At 43.3% G+C, this 22,183-nt stretch overlaps 1 protein-coding gene across 5 annotated transcripts in view; it reads left to right on the top strand.

Annotated features, from left to right (window-relative positions):
- Window positions 1–2,607: 2,607 nt before the first annotated feature.
- The window catches only part of LOC130175087 (protein bicaudal D homolog 2-like), a 44,181-nt gene continuing 24,605 nt past the window's right edge, over window positions 2,608–22,183 (top strand). For all 5 annotated transcript variants that reach the window (XR_008828693.1, XM_056385380.1, XM_056385379.1 and 2 more), the window contains exons 1-2: window positions 2,608–3,153; window positions 20,930–21,142. Coding sequence is in view for 4 of the 5 variants with exons in the window: in XM_056385380.1 (XP_056241355.1) it covers window positions 2,914–3,153; window positions 20,930–21,142 (453 nt within the window). In the remaining variant the exon portion in view is untranslated. The remainder of the gene's footprint in view (window positions 3,154–20,929; window positions 21,143–22,183) is intronic.

The raw sequence follows: 22,183 nt of genomic DNA, 5'->3' as shown, positions 1-22,183 counted from the left end.
CAGCTCTGACGTTGTCTTTCCCTCTCTAGCTCTGTGGAAAGTCAATCCTGTGGCCTCGCTTGATTTGATTCGTCTCAGATTATCTCTGTGAAGCTGGGTGGGACGATGCAAGTATCCTTTGAGCTCCTTGGTGGAAAGCCATCTGTCTTACCAGGATGACGGATCAAGTATGAGATTTAATTAACCTCAAGAATGTGTTAAAAAAAAGTTGCACAAATTGTGTCCTTTGTAAATGTCTCCATGCACAGGTTCCTCCTTCTGCTCTTAGGGGGGGTGTAGTGCTATTTCTGACTCCTCCTGGATTAGGCTACTAATCTCATTACTCTACGGGTATAAAATAGAGCACCCACTCCTCAACAAAAACTTATACTATAACCACATCACCACTGACTTCTTCTGGACTGTTATGAGATACAATGATTGACAATATATTCTGTTTGTTAATGCACAAATTGACATCAGTCAACATCTGACCAACTATTCACCTGAACTGATTTTCATCATATTGACTTTATTGATTCTATTCATGCCTATTGTTGTGAATAAGCACAAACAGATTTGAGCTTTTTGTCATGAGAGGATCAGGGGATTTTTCACACACTTTACTTCACTCTTCTACCCTGCTGCTACAAATAGTGGGGCCTCAGTGACATAGCAAGTAGATAAAATTTGATTGGCTTACCTTGCACCTTGCTAAAGCTGGTTAGGTTTAGGTTACCAGGGAGAGATCAGTTTATGAAGTACAGCATTTGGAGAGACTTAAAAGCCAATAATCCCAAAGCAAAGCAATGCTGTACACCTTTTTAGATGTCAGAAATAGGCAGTGAAAAGGGTATAGGCTTAGATTGTTCTGCTCAGACAATCAGCAAACATGATAAAAGGAACAGAGGGAGAGAGACAAAACATTCAGTCAGCACAAAGCTAAATGCATGGCATGTGGTGAATGTAAATGAGATAAGACCCAGAGTAAATCACAGGCATGTGATTTTATGGCATATTTTACCAGTCTTATTGTGAGAAACACAGAGGAGCGCAGACTAAAGAGTCAGCAATAGGATGCTGGCATATGATTCTGAACAAGAGTAAAGGTACATTGTGAAACAGAAAACCAAATTAAGGTCAACATTTTGTGAAACATATAAAGAATACAGATATCACAATGACACGTTAATATCTAATTCTAGTTCTGATGAGGCTCTGATAGTGTTAAGGATTAGATGTCAAGAATTAAGAAGTAGTTTGTGACTACCTTTTCCATTTTGTGAAATGTTGTGTTTTCTGTTGTCTAAATGTGTTGTCTGAAATGTTTTGCACCTCTGGACCATCAAACAGGTGTGTGATTCTTTAGATTTAATCTGCAAGGTGAAGACACTCTTATCTGTAACCATAAAAATAATAGTTATCTTTAAGCCTTAAGTCCATATTCTTCAAGTTCACATACAAAATTCACCCAGACAGCTATGAGGAAACCAGCTGTGTCATAGTCATAGTCAGGAAAGCAGGATATCTGCAGAAGCAATACCAGATTGTAAAATACTCCATTATGAGTGAAAGTTTTGCATGCAAAATCTTATTTGAGTAAGAGTAGAGAAGTAAGAAAATTGACTTTAAGTATCAAAAGTTATTTTTATTTAGGAAAAAGGCTCCTCTGACAGTTATATATATTTCTGAATGGTTAATGCATTAATTGTGGCCCCAGGACAAGAGGCCATTGTTACAACCAAGTGACTATTGGGGATCTAGATAAATCAGCATTTTTATGCTTTAGCTGGTCAAGGTGGAGCTAATTTCATTTACTTGTTGTTGTTAAATGTTAGGGAGTTATTTCTTTAACAGTGCATCCTATTTCACACATTCAACACGTTTCCAAAATACTTAAATACGTAAATATATATTCATTTTAGAATATACCCTTAAATAATTTCCATAATGCCTCAGTCTTTTCAAATAGTGATGCTAATAGCGACCAAGATAGCAAGCAAAATGCATGAATACCAGTAGAAATGCATTTATCTGAAAAGATGAATTCATTAATTTTTCCGACAGATGGCAGCAGATATACAAGTGGCAACTGCTTCAGAGGCGCCGTTAGCCTGTCTGTTCGTTCTACTTCTATGACAACAAACCGGTCGGACAGTGATTTCCGTGCTCCACATAAGCAAATACACAAAGCCTAATGGGAAATGAGTTCTTTTCATGGTATCAGTAGACCACTGTCAATGACTGCCAGTAATACAAATACTACATTTCCCAAAAAGCACTGCCGCTTTGTAGGAGCTGCCCCAGCTGGTTGCGTAGGTACAAACGGACCGTTCAGCTGTTTCAAACAAGCCGGTGTCCATAGCATGAAACTACCGGAAAAGGTGCGAATTCACTTTCAAAATAAAAGAAATACGTTTAGATATTTTTTGAAAATATCAATTCCTTTTAACACAGTACATATATTCCCTCCACCTTCCCTAGTGTTCACATTTCGTTACGTAAATAAGACAAAATAAACCTGCATCCTCGCATGTTCTGGCACCAATTTTCGTTGACAAGCGTTTTATTTTGAAAATAAGAACGAGAAATTGTATATCCTGTCTCTTGTCTTGGCAGTTGGTACTCCTGCTCCGGCGCTATCGCTCCGACAAGCCGGGGGAGAGGAGAAGGAAACGCAGGATCTCTGCGATGGAGCATTAATAAGAGAAAACGGCGAGCTCCCCCGTCGGAGATAATTGATCACACTCATCTACATGACCAAAGAAACAAGACCGGCTACGAGAAACGCAAGCGTAACAATCATGCAATTTAAATACAGACGAATTTGAGCAACAGCTTCTTCTTCAAGGTTACACCGCTTGAAGACGCCCCAACATCCCCCTTGTCGCAGATCAGCTGGCTTACGTTGGTTGATCGTCGCCGGTACCGACTATGTCCGTGGAAGAGCAGGGATACCCCGACGCTATGCGGTTGCTGGAGGCCGGGCCGGAGTGGATGCGGGCTGAGATCGAGCGTCTCTCCCGGGAGCTGAGTGAGACCACGAACGAGAAGATCCAGGCGGCAGAGTACGGGCTGGCGGTGCTGGAGGAGAAGCAGCAGCTCAAACAGCAGTACGATGACCTGGAGATCGAGTACGAGGCCGTGAGGCAGGAGGTCGACCAGCTGAAAGAGGTAGGCTGTGTATAAAATCACAGAAATTATAATATCATCTAGGATTTATAGGCCCTACGTATCAGCCCTAAAACCATAAACCTTATGTGCATTTTGGAAGGTATAACTATTTTAGATGATGAATAATGAGTTTCATTGCCCTTGCCATATTTATTGTATCTGTTCCCTTTCATCAATACAATATACTAGATAGGGACTTGGTTTGCTGTGACATTTGACAAGCGTCCGCCATAAAACATCCCTCTGCCTCTCATTCTGCAAGGTCAAAACTGTGAGATGAGGATGCTGCCTCTGTAGGCTGCTCCCCCACCGCACATCTCGTTAGGCACGGTGTCCCCCCCATTGCACTTCCACCTTTTATTTATTTATACATCTCTCATGGCCCCTTCTTCAAGACATTCCTGTCTGACTCACAGCCAGTCTAGGCCTGGTGTGTGTCTCCCCCCCCCCCCCCCCCCCCCCCTTCTGTAATGTCTTAATCAGGAGTAGATCTGCCAACTGTACAGATATGACCATTATTACAGACAGTGATCTGCAATACTTCTCTGTTCATGTTTGATATGGGACATAAAGAGAGATCTGAGTCATTCACTGCTATCCTGTGTTTGTTTGTTTGTTTTGTTTTTTTAATCTAATTCTGTTACTCTGACTTTTAAAAATTACATTTACATGTTGAGTTCACCTTGAAAACCAACTCTTGTGTATGTTTGATGGGCATTACATATCTTGTCAATGTGTCACTCAGCTCAGATAGGCCCTCCTATATGAACAAGAATTACTGGTTTAGTTGAAAGTGGGCGGGAGTAGGTTTGAATTTTTGAACCTTCCCGCTCAGAAGAGAGAGGGATGAACAACTTGCAGTGGAAAAACAGACGAGTTGACCCTTTGGGAATGGAAAGAATGTTGAGAGTGACGGTTCAAGCTGGGCTAGAGAGTCAGATAAAGGATGTGTCTGTTTTTCTGAGCAGTGTCCGCACTTATTCCCTACTGTTGTGTCACACTGTGAAACTTTCTTCCCTAGAGCAGCAGTTTGTCAGTGTGTCATGATTTATATGGAGAGAAGTATTGCTTCAGAGTGACGTTATAGGCAGACAGTCCCGCCAAACGGCTAAGGGCCCTGACTCCTTCTGTGCCCACAGTTCCCGCTTTGACACAGGCTTGTTCATGGTTGCTCACATCCTCCTTTGAGATATGGGTTCTTCCTGTGTCCTTCCACAAGGCCAGGCAACCAATAGCTGACAAAGCTTACCTCATGGTAAACCCCTTCTTGTCCTGCCAGAAAACTGCTCATCAATCCCTTTGGGTTTTGTGCTTTTCAGGGGAGAGACACAAACAGAGAGGTTTCCAGCTCTCTGCTTTTCCCTCTTCTCTCTGTCTGCCTTCCAGTGGCCCTGTCTCTCTCTCTCTCACTCTCTCCTCTCTCTCTCTCTCTCCCTCCCTCCCTCTCTAGTGGTTGCTATTGCAGAGAGGAGGAGGTCTCAGGGCTGTCTCAGCAACTCCTGCTTAAATTCCCATGCATGTCTTTGGCAAGGAGGCCAAGCTCTGCCACAGAGGAATGACAGCAAAAAGCTCTGAATAGATGAAACAGACTGGAAACGGTTTGAAAGAGTCGCCATGGCAGCAAACAAAAAGCGAATAAAAAGAAGCAGGGGAATTTTCTGGAGATTTCTTTTTCATTTTTCAAAATATGCTTGTTTAAAAAAAGAAGCTCTCGTGGTGTGTCTGTTAGGACTCCTGAATTGTGTCTGATCTTTCTTTCTGTGTCATAATGGGGGCACAAACATCCATCTGGTTGGGCAATAAACTCGATTGTTTTGCTGTGGCAGAGGTTCTTTCTTTGGTCTTAAGCTTGGGTTATGCTGGCTGTAGATCACTGATCAGATGTTAACGTTTGAAAGACCATAACTATGGTCCTTTATCCTTCTACCCATCCCCCCTGCCCCTCTAGCCCAGCCTCTGTATGAAGGGCAGAAGTGATGCTATCACAAGAGAAATACAAACACATTCTTCTGACATCCCACTGCACTTCCTCTTTATTGTCTATAGGGAACAGTCGGTAAGGGGAAGCAAACACAAGATAAGCTACTTTCGCAGCAGGGGCTGAAAGCTTATCTCAGTGGACGGTTTCCACTTGAAAATCCAAACTTATAATTCAAGATATCATGACAAGACAAATGTCACATTAATCAGCGTCACATTCTTTCTCTGATTGTTGGGGGGATGTTTTGGAGTAGGAGGGTCAAACTGTCGAGTGTGACTTTTGCCTGCAGCTGTTGTCAAAGCACACTAGACAGATATTTGTTTGGTCAGGTCCAAATGCCATGTTGTCTTACGTACATGGCTACTATTTACACAATTGGCAGCAATGTTTAGGAGTTTCTTTTCTTTTCGAGGACTTGGACAGACTGGAATGGGATTGTCTGGGAGATTTACAGAGTAGCTCAACACAGGATCCTCTCCAGTGACCACAAACCTGTCCCTTCACTTATTGGCATCCACAAACACAACACAATAGAAAATAGTTCAGATTTATGTGTATTCATCATGCCCAGATACTACTCTTTTGTCGCAGTTTGGACAGAGACAATCGATCAGAAATCATCATGACAGTGGGGCAAACTTCCCCTGCCATTTGGCCAATCCTCACCTCCCCTCGGGCAGGACACAGATTTTCACACTCAAACACACCCCCACATATACAACACTCTTGAGGCAGGAAGATGGAGGAATGCACTGCTGTTGCTTAGTAACCTCACAGCTCTGTGCCTGAATTGGAACAGCCATGCTGCTTCCCCAGCAGGTGCTGCTTTCTGAGTATGCACGCAGCTGGTTATAATAGTGTATATGCACATGGTAAATTGCTGGAAGTAACCATTCATTGGTTAATGGTATTCATAGGACGTTCCTGTCTGTTTGTGTAGATATCGTATTTATATGTATAATACATCTATATTTGTCATATATTTGGTCCGCATGCATCTGGGACAGTGCCAGCCCCATTTGTCCTTGACTTTATGGCCGTACAACCACAAAATGATTCTCTCATGTATTATCTTTCCTGTATATTAACATCTGTCACCAGGGTTACTGCTATGAGTATGTTGATTTCCCCCTTAACATTATCAATCTTCTCCCTCTATCACTCCACTGTGCTAGCCTGACAGAGAAGTGAATATGAGTCACTTGGCCCTCTCCACCTGTGCTACTTCCCAGAGACCTGGACTGTAACACTGCTAAGATTTAGTATGTCCACTTGCCTGGTCATGCATTATGATTTTACAGCTTCTCATTCATTATATTTTATCTTTAAGTCAACATCTGATTTCTACATAATAAACTGCTCGCTCTTCAAGCCGTGCTCTGATAAAGGCGCCCTTGCACGCCTGGCCGCCAATGAAAGATACCATTAGGCTGTGTTGACTTTTACCCAGTTGTCGCACAGATTGCAGAGCAAGGTAAAAGTAGCTAATGCCATTATACTACACTTTAGCAGTGTAAGAGCGTGAGGTGGTGTTCCCTCGGCTGTTGTTGATATCCTTAAGTTAAGCCACCCTCAGATGAAATCATGTGCCACACCTCCAACAGTCAATGCACTTCTGAGGGAAGTGTGTATAGTCTGTGCCTGTATGGAGACCTTGAGAGGTTTTGATGTCTGTGCTGGGCTCGATGTTTAGCCCCTCTGCCTTTCTTAACTCTGTGTGAATGTAATAAGATGTCGAAGAAGAGATCATCTTCTATCCAAGGACCCATAGAGCATCTCACTGTACTCACTTATTTATTTTATCTGATACTGGTCCTTTCTTTTACCGACACTTAGACAACGGCATTTTAACAAAAGCCCCAAAGCTCCTAGGGTCCTTGTTGCACTTGTGACAATTGTCAGCGACCACACTGAAGTCATTCAGTTACCCACAGACACTGTTTCCTCCCCTGCAGCTTTCCTATCAGTGTAGCTGCAGCTGTGTACTGTGTTGTGGAATTCAACCAGACAATCAAAACCCTAAATATTGTTAAGCTCAGTAAAACCTGGCCCTTTGTGTGTTTGAGTCCACTGGGGTTAATAGGTCTTGGGTGTCACAGATGAAGAGAGGGTTAAACGCCAGCAGAACACAGTGTATGACAAAGGAGAGAGTGAGAGAGGCGTCCCATTGTGGTTACATATGAAAGGATTGGTCACTTTTGTCCCTTTTGAAATGGCAGATCACTAAAGGATATATCCCAATGTCCTTAAACAAAGATATCTGGTGTGACTCTAAGCCCTTTCTGTGGTGTTAAATGGGTTGGATGCTGATTGGACGTCAGTTGAAAATACAAGGAGGACACAAAACCCATCTGGTCGTGTATATGAGGAGTCATAAATAAAGTCTGGCTCAAATATTAGCATTGCCACACTGGGCCACATTTCATTGACAGCTGCCCCTCTCTCACTCTCATAATCTTTTTTTTTTTTTTTCTTACTTCAGCCATTCATGTAGCTTATCACAAACTCCCAGTCCTTATTACTTATCGTTCAAGACAACGTACTCAATGATTGTCTGTGTTCAGTTATGGTGTTGCCTCTATTTGTTACTTGGCATCGGCTAAACCTTTCAGCATTGTTTGGGGTATTCTGATCAGCCTTTTTATTCATAATGTCTTTTGGCGGACGGCAAGACTGCAGTTAAGGGGTAATCTTTTCTAAATGGCACTAAATAAAGTCCCAAATCCCCTACCCTCTGGGCCTAAGAGGATGAATCCCAGCCGCTATGCACAGGGCTTACAGAGGTCTGGGAGTCTGCCAGGCCCGGCCACACTCATCAGCCTCCATAGCCGGGAACAGGTAGGTACATTTTGGGGTAATGCTGCACAGAGGCCGTCAGGTGCTCTTGGGAAACTGCCCTGTTCTCTCTCACCTGGCCCAGTAGCCTACTCCGGTGGCTGCCAAGCCTAGCAGTCTGTTCTGAGAGCTGTCTCCTCCTATATGAATCTGAGCCTCGATATTGATGTGCAAATATTTGTCAAGATCACTCACGCAATCATTTTGCAAAGATTTTCCAAAAGTGTCCAGACTTGCTTGTCTATCCACAAGATCCCCTCTCAGAGACTAATGTAGCCGTCCATGTCACAGAAGGACGGCCATATGGTATTGCCAAGTAATGAAAGACTCATTCCGCCTAGTTTTAGGTATAGTAGCCCACTGCTAATCTGTAATGATTTTAAGAGCTTTTGTCCGTAACTCTGATAAACAAAATACCATCAGCACCCATCCATGGTTCAAGTAGAGGCCACATTTACTCTGGAGCATAAGTGGGTGGCTGTGTAAGTGTTCCAGGACTCAGTTAGTGAATTGTTCGGCCTGCTCGAAATGTTTTTGGGCTTCATGTTTGAAGAGTGGAGTGTTTGTGAAGTGTGTTTAAATGACAAGAATCATGCCTCTGTTAAGTCCTGCACAGGCAGGGGGTGATGTAGAAAGAACATACAGTATATACAGTACATGTTGTATGTGTGGAGCTTATTGGCATGACTAACATCTGTTAATGAAACTGCCTGTCAGAAGTTGTTGTTTACTGATAGAAGAGCAGCATTGTGTCTGTTCTGTAATTATCTAATTTTGTGTGCGTCATCAGGTCACAGGTCTCAGAAACTCTGCCCTCTGGCAACAGTAAATATGCGTGAAGTTATTAAGTAAGTAAGTTAAGTAAGCCAAATAAAGTTTGTCCAAACATAGTTGAACAGCAATGAAATTGATGATTTTCAGTATTTCCTGTACTTGATACCACATATTGTAAAGCCAACAGTTACAGCTATTACAAATAGTTAGATTTACACATTTTGAAATTACCTATATAAAGACTTCTGTCAAAGATTCGGAGAAGTCAAAAGTGCATGTAGAGAGGCGGTACGGCAGCCCAGCAGGGTCATGATTCTAGCCGTGTAATCCAATTACTGAAGACTAGGGCCAGATCAGTCAGGAGCCCAGGCTAAAAGCAGGGGATGAGGTCATAGTCATGACTGTATGCCTCTGACAATACAACATGGTTCACTCAGGCAATAGGCCACTCTCCAGTTTCCATTCTCCTACACTGCATAACGACGATAAACTATTATAAATCCATCAACAAAGAAGCCTGTGTGCACTCACGTGAGTAGCCATTGTGTGCACAAGAAACACAATGGCTACTTATCCCTACTCTACTACATGTCCAGTTGTCCTGTATAGTTTCATTGTGTCCCTTGCTTTGCATATTTCACTTTCACCAGCTGATTAAACCTAAACCAAAACTTTATTTTGCTTTTATCAACACAAACAGGCTATTTTTGGCTGTGTTATTTTTGGATTAATTTGATTACAATTATTTGTTGGGACTTTTTTTGTGGGTATAGTCTGTATTGGAAAAAAAAAAAAAAACTTTATTATATATGAGATAGATACTCCTATTGTCTGTTTAAACACATGCTCCAGTCAGTTGTAGGCTTATGTAACTACTTAACTACTTTTAAGGTCAGTTTAATCAGTTCAAACTAGGGACATATTTATTTGTACTGACACTCTGGTGTCTTACATAAACTGATGAATCAGCTAGGCATGTGGGTAGACTATAAGTTTTCTCTGAACCTTGCCTGCACCATCCCTTTAATAGTCTTTATATCAAGTCTGTGGGATGTATCACATTCTCCACAAACCCTCCTTATCTTATCTGCCACTTGATCAGCCCAGAATGACATATGAAACATGTCATTGTGGGCCAACATATTGCCTATTTATACGTTTGTGTTTTGATATAAATCTTGGGTATGGGTAACCTTAAGGGCTCTAACAGTGTCTAAGCAAAGTTCAACCAAATCTTCCTTCTTTCGTCTATTGAAATCAGTCAGAGCCCCCACCCCCCCACCCACCCCCCCACCCACCCCCCCACCCCCACCCCCCCATCCCCGTTCTGCATCCTGTTTACTTGTGAGGAGTCTGGCTTTTTATAGCGGATGGGGAAGCATATGAAATATGGCTTCTTTTAGTGGATCAGAGGAAATGACCACATGAGGGTTCATCAGGCAAGTTACCACTGTCATCTGTATGGAACAACAGACATTAATAAACATGTTTTTTTTTTGTTTTTTTTATCCTTGCTTTTCCTGCTGTGTTAACATCAACACTCATTATGCTGCATTTCCTTTCACAAGGTTCTGGGCCTTACCGTGGCAACAAAGACAGGAACTGACATTCAGTAACCTTATGGAGTCACCTAACTTAAACATTTTTTTAAATTTATTTTGTGCCTCAAAAGCTGTCCATCAATTTTCTATAAATGTGTGCTGAATTAAACAAAATGAGGTTGGTCATCAGCAGATTTTACTAATATTCCATGTGCATTGAAAACTTTTTAAAGTTGATAAAGGTGGATTTGAAATTTAAATATCTACCAGAAACCTATGGGCTCATCCTATCTTAACACACATAGTAAGCAATAAGAAATATGCAAATGTTGATGTCCTTTTAATGACCTTTTTAAATCAACACATTTCCCCCACATTGATGCTTTTAAGGTTTTGACACATGGGGCTATATTGAGTTTTGCCCATTGGGGTATTTTTTAAGCACCTTCAGTTGAGGGGAATATCCCCAAAAACACAAAAGATAAGAGATGGGGGTGAAATAAATTAGCATATATGACAGGCAGGAATAAACTTGTGGTAGCTATAAGTGGACAGATGGTGGGTGCCCCCTACCCCACTCTTTGATACACACACACACACACACACACATGCACGCACACGCACACACACACACACACACACATCTGAACAGTATGACTTGCCCCACCCATATCCTTCCACTTTTGTTGTGCATTTTCTGCAGTTTGTACCAGGGCATTATCTGGTTTGGTGCAGGAGATGAAGAGATCTGGGATGAGATGTAGACACACAGTGTTCTCTTTTTACACGACACACCCATCTCTGGTTCCTCTGAAATCCTACATAGTCCACTCATCTCAATTATCCCCTGACTGGTGGAGGAGCGCCTCCGGCCTCACCCAAATTAATTAAACCAGAGGGCAGATTCTAGAAAACATCTCCTCGTTTTAATAGGCCATCTATTCAAACATTAGCAAACCCAATTTCAAAGGGTTGCCCCTTCACCCTGGGGGTCCTTCAGCAGCACAGTGCAATCAGAGAACAACAGTATGTCTACATTCTCTCCACACCCCATACCCACTCCCCGCCGCCGTCAGCCTCGCCTCCTCCTCGTTCCCCTGGCTCCTATTGTAAATAGGCTAGTGGGCCTGGGTCTCCCTGTCGCAGTGTACCCAAGTCACACGGAGTCCACGCAACCCTCAGGCTTGGTAGAACAGGGGAGAGAGAGAGGGAGGCAGGAAATGGGAATAGTAAAGGGGTAAAAAGGGAGGGGAGATAAGAAGACAAGAGTTGTATAGTCAGGCAGGGGGCCGGCTCTACAGCAATAACAACATTAGAGTTTGGGCTCAGAGAGAGCAAGGAGAGGAGGGGTTTTAATTGGATGTGTGCCAGTCTCTCATGGGGTCCTGGAGAAATGGGGATAGCAGCAGACAGAGAAAGGGAGAGAGGTTTTTTTATGGGAGGTTTATCAATGCAAGGGTTTCCTGTGGGAACCAGCGTGCTCTCTTTTAGGTGGGAGGAGAACAGGAGTTCCTCTATCAGCTGGCTTAATGAGTTTAAAGGGCTGAATATAAACAGAATAAACAGCTACGGTTTTTTTAATACAAACATAACTTAATAAATATGTATCTCATGAAAGAGCAGTTGGCTGTTTTCCACTGTGTGTGCAGCGTTCACTTTAGGTCATTGTGTTTTGGCTTATCTTTCATCTTCCTCCATTATTGTCCCTTGAATACTCTACCAACGTGCTGTGGGTGGAGAGAGATTGAGGTATTGTAGCATGGAATCAAAGAACTTATTGTTAATGCAAACCAAAGACAATTATTTGTGTGCTATATTCAGATACTGTTTTCTGTTTAACCTTGGGTACTGTATTTGCGCACAGATATGATCTATTATGAGCACAGTGGTAGTGAGGCAACTGAGCCCCCACCTCATTCTTTACAAACTGACATGGTCTCATATGGTAGGCCTGCCGCCCTGACCCGAGATTTAACCTCACTGGTAGAGAGAATGTGCGCGCACACAGTCACATACAGGTTTTAATTACTGCAAATGGGGAAGGGAGGTCATTAGTCTCTGTCCGGCGGGGAGCGAGAGCGAGGACGGGGCCTGCCCAAGAGACCGTCTTCTGGGTTCGGGAGGGTGAATGCAGAGATGGGAGAGGGGAGTTAGGGACAGCACATGGGAGAGGTTGGGAGAGACCTCTAGCCTTGTTCATGACTGAAGTGGTGGAAAAAATTGTCAATCAGGGATGATGAATAGTTGTATTCAAGTGGCAACATATGAGGTCAGATTGAAAACCTCAGGAAGGAGAATCAAGTTTCTGCAAGCCCTCCCCCCACCCTGTCAATTCTTCACCCTGATTGATTAGACATGTCTCTGCGCTAATGGATGAAGCTGGGACGATGAAGTAGACATGCATTATATACAACATCCATCGAATAAATGGTTGTTGGTAAGGTTGAACCCTTCTCCCGTAACCTATGAACATATGCACAAACAAACAGATTCACTAGCTACTTCACTTTCTCCCGTCTTCCTGCAAACCTGACCTTGGACTTTGAAAGAAAATGTAATCGTGAGTGTTTGTGTGTGTGTGTGTGTGTGTGTGTGTGTGTTTTTGAGTTCACAAATGCATGCATATGTGTTTATGTGTGTGCTTGGTCCCCAGCTGCGGCCCCCCAGCTGCTCCCCTCCTCTTTCATTTATGTCACTAACAACAAGAGGCTGTTCAAACTGTGGAAGTCGTGTATAAAGGTCCCACGGGGAGCAGTGTCTTTTGGGAAATGGGCTGAAATATACATGAAATAGAGACTGCTTGTTTATTAGGATGTAGGCTTGGCCAGGTAGCAAAGAGATAAAAAAAAAAAAAAAATACTCGAAAGCAACCTCAGATCCGCGTGCTCTTTGTGCGAACAGATCTCAGATTGGAGAGGGATGGGACACGGGCGAAGACTGTTGCCAGAGAAGGAGGGAGGAGAGCAAGCTGTGCTAGGCTGAGCTCTGAAACAGCCATCTGTGTCAGTGGCACCCCTTGACAGTGGCTCTGTCACTGTAATTGGCGTAGTAACCATAACGACGGCAGTTCCCCTGGGGTGCGGGCACGTGGACCTGGGAGATCTCAGCCAGACGAAGGGTGTCAGGCAGAAAGGGGGAACCGGCAGGCTGACTACAGGTAGGCAGGCAGGCGCTGATAAGGCCGACTTTGCATCGCAAATGACTGAGGTTGTGAACACACCCCAACCGAAGCTGGTGTGGAACACTGCAGTGATATGAACGATGATAAAGAACCCAGACTCCACCTCAGACGCCGATATGGTGTAATATATCAGAACCTATTAAATCTTTGCTCTCCCTTGAGACAGCTTTTTCCTTTATTCTGTAGAACATTTAGCAGCTGAACAATAGACCCAATAAACAGCCAGAGGAAAACAGATCCTACCTCACGATTAAGTGACTGCTAAGATTAAATACTAACGAAAATTTTAAAACCTTGTTGTTCATCTCTCGTGTTGCACAAGCCAGCACAGGCAGTTTTTCATTGTGGCACAGAAGAGAGAAACAAAAACAGTACTCCGAGTCAAGACAAACCTTCTCAGGAACCTCGCCGAAATCTGCTTTTTCTGAAAATGCTGATAGTGGCATATGGTTTGTTTTTAGGCTCATTTTGTATTTCACTCACAAGTGGCACGAGAATTACCCTTTCTCATTACACTACCTCTTCGGTATCATGTAAAAAGCTGCCTTCATCATTATATTACATACACACTGAAGTCTATATAAAGTGCGCTCAGATCCATGGTTCTATAGCTCACTGCCAGGGGTATAATGACTGTTTTTACCCCGTAATAACACAGGAGCCAGTCCAGAGCCGTCAGGCTGACTCAGACACAATAATGCTCAGAGGGCGGCTTGGTTGTGCTCCTTTTTGCAGGTGTTTCACCTTTTTATAAAGGTGATATGTTTCCTCTGAGCTTCCGGCTTTGTGAGCGTGTAATGAATATAGATTAGCAGCATGTTTGAACATGAGGTTTCATCTGACCAAAGACGAACTTCACACAGAATCTCTAATGCAGACTTCAGATTCGGAGCCCTGTGTGTGAAGCTGAAATAAAATATGACATGAAGTTTTCCCCAGACAGGTCTGATGAAAGTCTGAACTAACGCTTCATCATTACAGCCTGATGTAAGCAGGGAGAATTTATGTAGAGATTTTGTATCACTGAGCTCCTGCAGCCCAATTAGACTACTCTGATATTTTTGATGGTTAAGGAAGACTTCTTCAGTGAGGCATGTAAAGGACCTCATGGGTCTGATTAGTACATCGCTCATATGCAGAGGCCTGTGTGTGTGTGTGTGTGTGTGTGTGTGTGTGTGTGTGTGTGTGTGTGTGTGTGTGTGTGTGTGTGTGTGTGTGTGTGTGTTTGTGTAGATGTGTAGAAGTGGTGCGCTTTAATTGCATGTGTCTGCTTTTTTCCCAATGGCTCCATCCCCTTTAGTGTTCTCTCTGTCCTGCCCTGCAACTTAGGAGATCCACAATCTGGCACAGCTTTGTGGTTGTTTTTAGGAGGTTCCCGTCTTTCAAGTTTCACGATGAGAGTATAACGTTCAGCCAGTCTACTTGAGGCTAAATCATTTCTTTTCAAGGAAATTCGTGTCTTGCAAAGCTCACATATGGGTATGTTTCTCTAACCTTTGCTTTCTTATATTCTCTGTAGAGTATCCTTTGCCTTTGGCATGCAGTGCATCGCCTGTATGTGTTGAAAACATGAGGTGCATGCAGCAGTGGTGGAACCCCTACGAGGCTTTTGAATACTCCACCTCTACCTCCTTTATCTCTGAAGGGAGAGCAAGCCTCGACATGGCTAGAGTGCCAGGTGCTGCAGTACGGCTGACTGCAGGGCACACCGGGAAAATTGGAAATGGCGTGTGTGTGTGTGTGTATGTGTGTGTTGAGTCTGTGAAATTGTCCAGGCCTGTGTGAATAATAGCCCAACAGCTCTGTGCTATGCAATGAATCAATGTGGCTCTGTGCCAGGCAGCAGCTAATATCTCTGCCTCCCTCATTCGCATTTCTCTCACCTTTTTTTTTTTTTTTTTCACTCTCTCCTTCTTTCTCCTTCTGTTTAGCAAATATAACAGCTCGCATATATCTAACTGTTTAAATATGACGTTTTTTTTCCCCCTTATAATGTTGCTTATTTCTGCGCCTTATGAAAGTCCAAATTTAGAGTTGGACATGAAACTTTCGGAGGAGCGAGAAGGGGAGAATTCAAACCAGCGGCGAGTTAAACATAATATTTGCAGATTTGTCATGGAAGGAATGTGAATATCTGCCTTTTCCATATCCACCCCCACTGAAGAGTAAAGTCTGAAGTAAATAATTAGCTTCTCTGTTACACATTATAGCAACAGCTATTGGCTTTAGCATAACATGCACAAATCAGCAACAGTGCTCACAGTAGATTTAGTTAACTAAAACAAGCATACACTGCCACGTGAGACGGGCAGCATTCCTCACAGAGCCGTGTTATGTTATACGGCCTGTTGACGCAGAAATAACACGCTGAGCTATTATGTCCCAAAGAAATAAATAAAAGTTTGGTGTAGTGTGAGTCTGTTTAGTGAAGAATACTGGGTCAGCCTGCAGCGCTGGGTCATACATATGTGTCGTAGGAAGCCACTGGTTCGCCAGATGCGTTTTGACATCATGCCCCAAGAGATTTGCACGATGAACAGTTGATAGTGGACAGCTAAATATAGAATCAGCACACACCTCGAAGCTATTTGACCCTTCAGCTTCGCTGGCTGCGCAGTGGCCTGTGAATGGAGATAGAGAGAGATACGGAAACGGGGAGAAAGACAGCATGTCTCTGTTTATCATCACAAACTGTGACTCCACGTGAGCTGCGGTTCACGAGGCAGGAGAAACCATCCAGTGTTTTTTTTTTTTTTTCCTTTCTTTCTTTCTTTCTTTCTTTCTTTCTGCTCCACCTCTCTTCCTCCGCAGTCGCCTACAATGACAACCCTGATAACACTGACCAGCTTTCAGTGTTGCTGAAACACTGCTTTGGCGTCCAGGGTCAACCCCGGAGCACTCTGACCATCTGTATGAGTGACTAAACCGATCTAAATGACATAGTGTTATATTGTTCAGCATTCATCACAGGCTGTCTTTGTCACAGCACGAGAACGCTGCTGAAGAAACTGAACATCTCAGCTCAAAATCTGCCCACTCCGTATTTGGCAAAGACCATCCTCATATCACGTTTCTGCGTCTGGAGGGTGTGTCATCTGGTATCGCACAGAGGGCATGTCCTGTTGTGCCCTGTCTGGCATCATCTAGTGAGATTATCATGCCAGCAGTGTGCCTTGAAATCAGTGTTTAGATAAGGGAAGCAGGTCTGACCATCTTTTTTTTTTATTTTTTATTATTCTGTCCTATCAGAGTCAAATGAATTTTTTGTATAAATGCCAAAAAATGTTCTCATTGGATCAGGCTTTTTGTTGGCTCTGTTTTTTTTTTTTCCTTTCTTATTTTCTCTTGCTTTACACTCTCCACAGTTTTACCCTTCCTCACATTGTCAGCCCTTGTCTCCAGGTTTTAATCAGCGCCTTTATTTCTATTTCATTTTTATATATTTTCTTGAGGATCATTATCAGCCCATAGAAGATAGTGAAGTCACTGGGACCCTGAGACTTACATTAAAGCAAAGTATAAGGCTAATGCGATTGCATGAGGGAAAAGCAGAGTTTCTTTTGATCTGGCTCAGCAACAGAGAGGTTGTCTGACTCCTCTCTTTGTCTTATCGTCTTCTGTCTGCCTCTCCTCCTCCTCGTCTTTTTGCAGCGAGCTTTACTTTTCCAGTAGAGCCGGGCAATGAGACCACAGGGGGCTAAATGGAAACTTTAACAATGAGCAGAGATAACAGAATCAGACCCAAATCCAGAGTGTTCGAACTGGGTTTCGCTCTTAAGGCAGGGCTTTTCGGAAGGACTCACTCGTATTGATTGAAATGCTGCTGGCCTCTTAAATCCAGCCCTGTGTACAGTTCATGTGTGTGCGTTAATTTGAGTGTACCTATCTGCTTTATTCTCCACTCCTGGGGATTTGCAGTAATCATATCTCTCGAGACATTTCACATCCCACTCACTGTTCTCACTTCATGCCACACAAACATGAAGCTCCGCTCTGCCAGCGGAACGGGAACTGAAAATAGAATTTTAGATTCAGCCTGCTCCAGCTCCACGGAGCCTCTGTGACCGGCATCATTGATCTGTTTGTTACCTGTCAGAGAGCCCAAAGCACCATCTCCCTCGTGCTCTTGACTCACCGGATTAGAGGAACATGCGCAGGAGGATTCTGAGCTGAGGAAACCAGAGTGCACTCTGTGACCTATATTCTCTCTGCTTTCATTTCTTATTCCATGTAAGGTGTTGACCATTAGCAGCGGGGGGCTATAGCCTGCAGAAGCCAGTGTTTAGCATTTCCCCTCTATCACCGAACAGGGATCGTATAGCAAGAAAGAAGTGATTGACCGTTGAGTCCTGATTTGTCTCACCTTCTAACCATTGGACTTTGCCTTTGAAGGCTGTGTTTTTTTTTTTTGCTAGATTAGAGGACAGCACAGTGATCACACCATGTTCCAACATGCTTTGAACACAAACACAAAAGCGGTCTGTGTTGAATCTAAGACTGTCCTGTCAAAGAAAACACTGTTGTAGCAACATTTGTTTTGCAGATAGCTGATTGAGTTTAACACCCTGGGTGTAAAATAAGCCTCATTACCAGAGAAACCAGTGTTTCTGATACAGGCTCTACCCAAAATGCAGTCATAGCAACATACTCCTTTCTTAAATTAGTCTGCCTGCATGCACCCACGCAGCCGTCTTTATTTACACTTTTGAAAGTTTCCATGTGTTAATCATATGACTAGATGCTCGGTTATGGTGTCAGCAGCGTATGGGGAAGTGGTGAAATAATTCTGACGGGAACGATCTGAGGTGGCTCGTCTCATTTCATCAACTCCTCACTCACATGATGCTTTTGATCACAGCCATTACGTACTTTGATCCTCCTCACATGACAACCTAAAGTGTAAAGACCAGCCCAGCAGGGTGGCTAACCTCAGCCCGTAATGTATGCACTGATCTGGAATCAGAACTCATGTTGTGTAGAGCGATAAATCTCTTAAATGATTGACTTTTCCTTATGTAGCGCCATAATGTTTGCCATAGTCGTTAGTGAGGGAAATCTGTGAGGAAAGCCGGTCTAGACAGCGTGCTAATGACTAAAGACCTGCATTTGATTAGCTTTACAAGGGATTAATAATCCATGCTCACATGTCCAATGTAAAAAAAAAAAAAAAAAAAAAAAAACTGCAACATATGGCGAGCTAAAGATGAATTATAAATTGGGTAGGCGGCTCACTGTGAGATTATAGGCTTGGTCGCGTGCGTCCCCAATTTACCCTCCCCTAAAAGTAGCCTAAACCCACGCTTGGGGAGCTGAGATTAAAGACCTTGGGTCAGTGGGTTTTGGCTACGGGCTCTACTTCATGTTTGAGTTCTTAGATTGGATTGATTGTCCCTTCCATTATCCACTATGCGCCAAGATTATAATGATGGGATTCCCCCTGGTTTCTGATTGGGTTAATCCTGTCTCTTGTAATGACTTTCTAATCAAATGAAGACTCCAACTGATGAATGGTGCGTGGGAGGAGGTGAGTAAGGTATGAGGAAGAGTTATTCAACCAACACTCTTATCTAGAGTTACTGACATTAGTTGTTTATTGACAGACATGTTGGCTGTCAACCTTGGTTTTAAGATAACTGAAGCACCTCCCAGTGGTTAGTGGCATCATGATTACAAGTTTAGTTTTTTCGTTTGTTTTTTCTTATAAATGAATGAAGCATTGTTGGTTTGATTAACTTAATTGATTTTTTTGGGCTATAAAATGTCAGCAAAGCCCATCACCGTTAAACCCCAAGGTTATGTCGTCATATTAGTTGTCTTGTCAGACATCCAGTCCAAAAGAAATTCAGTTCACTGTCACAAAAGACAAATCCTGGGACATTACACAATTTTTAATCAATCATTAAAATAGCTTCTGTTTAATTTTAATCAACTAATTTCAGCTCTGGTATGTTGGATCAGCGGTTATTGGATCTAACTGGGTGAAAATGTCGGTTGTTACCAGTTCATCCGTAAAAGTGAAAATGTTTTGTGACTTTTTTTTTTTAGTACTTTTGCCCAGTAGACATTTGCAGTAAAAAATATAAATCATATTGTGCCTCAGCGTGAGAGTTCAACCGCTCATCTTTGCCATCTCCCTGCACGGAGCGTCATCTTTCCTGGAATGTGAGAGATATTCTCTCGCCACCATGCACGAGACATGATGTCACGCACTTCTGCAACCCATTAAACTACTTTTACGCATTCGCATATTCGTCCCGCAAGTAGGTCAGTTCGACTAATACAAATTTCCAGATTTTCCTTTCTCTAAAGGAATTACTGGGATTAATACGATATGCAGTGAAAGGGAGAAAATCCTGCAGCAGCCAGTCACGTGCAGATGTAAGGGAGTAGCAGGTCATAGAGAAGAGAGAGTGCGCTGCAGATGCAAACAAGGTCGGATGTAGCGCCTCAGGTGATTTCAGATTACAGCCTGCGCTCGAGCTGTGAGGTGAGATGGGAATCAGAATTTCCTTTGGATCACCGGTGGTTACAGGATTGGATGTGAAATCTGTAATCAGTGGGATGATTATTTTGAGAAGGGGAGAGAGTCGTCTAACCTAGATTCTGCTGCGATGATGCTCTCTCTCTCTCTCTCTCTCTCTCTCTCTCTCTCTCTCTCTCTCTCTCTCTCTCTCTCTCTCTCTCTCTCTCTCTCTCTCTCTCCCTCTCTCTCTCTCTCTCTCTCTCTTTCTCTCCCTCCCTCTGTGTGTCTCTGTCCACATTCCTTTGTTACTGCCTTGCAGCGCGTTATCAAATTAAGGTCAAAATTTAAGTCAGCACTAATAATAGTCAAACAGTGTTTCATTTTGCACAGTCAAACTACATTCCTGTCCACAGCCTTTCAACAAAGAATATCCCCCTACAGAAGTTAGAGGCTGCAGCTTGCATGTCAACCATAATTATTCAGAAACTTGATCCTGTGTACATCAAATAGTGACCTTCCTTTGCTCAGCTATGATCTATGAAGGTATTAGGGCATTAGATTACAGGCTTCTCGTGATCACCCGGACACTAGTCCATTTGCTCTACTTTTCCTGTTTGGTTTTCCCATCTGTGGAGTCACTGCAGAGCACATGCAGGGGAGGCCAACGTCCTGCGGGTCGGGGGGGGGGGGGGGGGGTTGCATGGGGGAAGACGGGATGATGCAGCCCAGATGGAGCCTGACTGATTATCTCTACAGGCAATGGCAGTATTTTGGGAGGTTTTGTTTTTTTTGAGCCCCTGTCCCCAGCTGAACCCCAGTAGATGAGATCAGTGTCACTTTGAAATGGCAGACTCACAAAGTAAACTTTTGTCATTTACAGTCCTAATATCCAGCTTTTTAACAGCCAGTTACTGGTTCATCCACTGATTTAAATTATATATCTTTTGGTTTGGCCTGTTAACAATGCGCTAACAACAACTTCTCATTTTCTCTATCTCCAGGCCTTTGGACAAGCCTACTCCAACCACAGGAAGGTGGCAGCAGATGGGGAGAGCCGCGAGGAATCTCTTATCCAGGAGTCGGCGTGTAAGGAGGCCTACTACGAGCAGAGGGTCCTGGAGCTGCAGACCGATCTGCGCCAGGCACGCAACATCCTCACCAACACCCAGTCTGAGAATGAACGCCTGAACAACATCTCCCAAGAGATGAAAGAGGTAAGAGAGCGAGACCCAGAGTCAGAAACACATCGCAGATTATTTTCTCCAAGTTGTGATAGGTGTTGAAATTTACTCTATTTAGTTCAGTCAGCTGGAATCATAGGATGCTGGGAAAAAGCCCTTCAGTGACTATTATTGTTCATCAGAAGACAGTTTCTTACGTCAGTGCTTTGGGAACAAACTCAGTTTGAGAGTTGAAGCAGAGAGCTGCGTCTGCTCTGGTTTGCCTGCAGCTAATGAGAACAACGGCTGTGTTTGTTGATGCTATCGTCTGTTGGGTTTGTTATCTGTGTGAAGCTACAGAAAACGTGATGGGTATTCATGGATGATCAATCTCAAGCAGTGTGTTGGTTGAGCTCAGGAGGAAACTGGGGCATACGGCATTTCGCTGTTTATTATTTTTTATTGGATGCAAAGAATAGAGATTCAAATGAAGATATGAATGACGTCCTCTTAGAGCACTAGTCCAAAGACTGTAATGTGTGGAGTGCAGCATTCAGTATTTACTGCACCTACTTTCATTCACCTTTGATCCTTTCAATATTGCTGTGCAAGCCTGTGTTATTTAGGTCGTAACTGCAGAGTCAACAACTTTTTATTTGTGACATGCTAAGACTAGACTGATTACACTGTAATGCCTGTAGGACAGAAAGCAGGCTAATTAAAGCAACACCTTGCCTTCAGGACTAATGTGAAGTCCTCCACCCTTGTTTTGATCTCGGGCGGAGTTAGAGTCACAGATCGAGGAAAAACACTGACACCATGAGAAATTTGCTGTTTTTCCAAAGACGAGCAGGATCCTACACGCATAATTGATCCATTAATGTCTCAAGTGTGTGTGAACCACTGCGTGACAGTAGTGCTTAACCTTTTCACTTCAGCTATGACATAAGTGACAAGAAACGCCACCCCAGACAAGCCTTTTACCAGCCTGGTGAAGTCTGTCAACTGAAATCTGCTTGGCTGAAGCACGACCAAGGCATTACACTCAAATCCCAGCATCTACCCACACCCTTTACACATTCTAGCAAACGCATT

The sequence above is a fragment of the Seriola aureovittata genome, chromosome 9 (assembly GCF_021018895.1).
Source record: "Seriola aureovittata isolate HTS-2021-v1 ecotype China chromosome 9, ASM2101889v1, whole genome shotgun sequence".
In the NCBI taxonomy this organism is placed as follows: domain Eukaryota; kingdom Metazoa; phylum Chordata; class Actinopteri; order Carangiformes; family Carangidae; genus Seriola; species Seriola aureovittata.
This window is presented reverse-complemented; position numbering and strand designations above follow the sequence as displayed.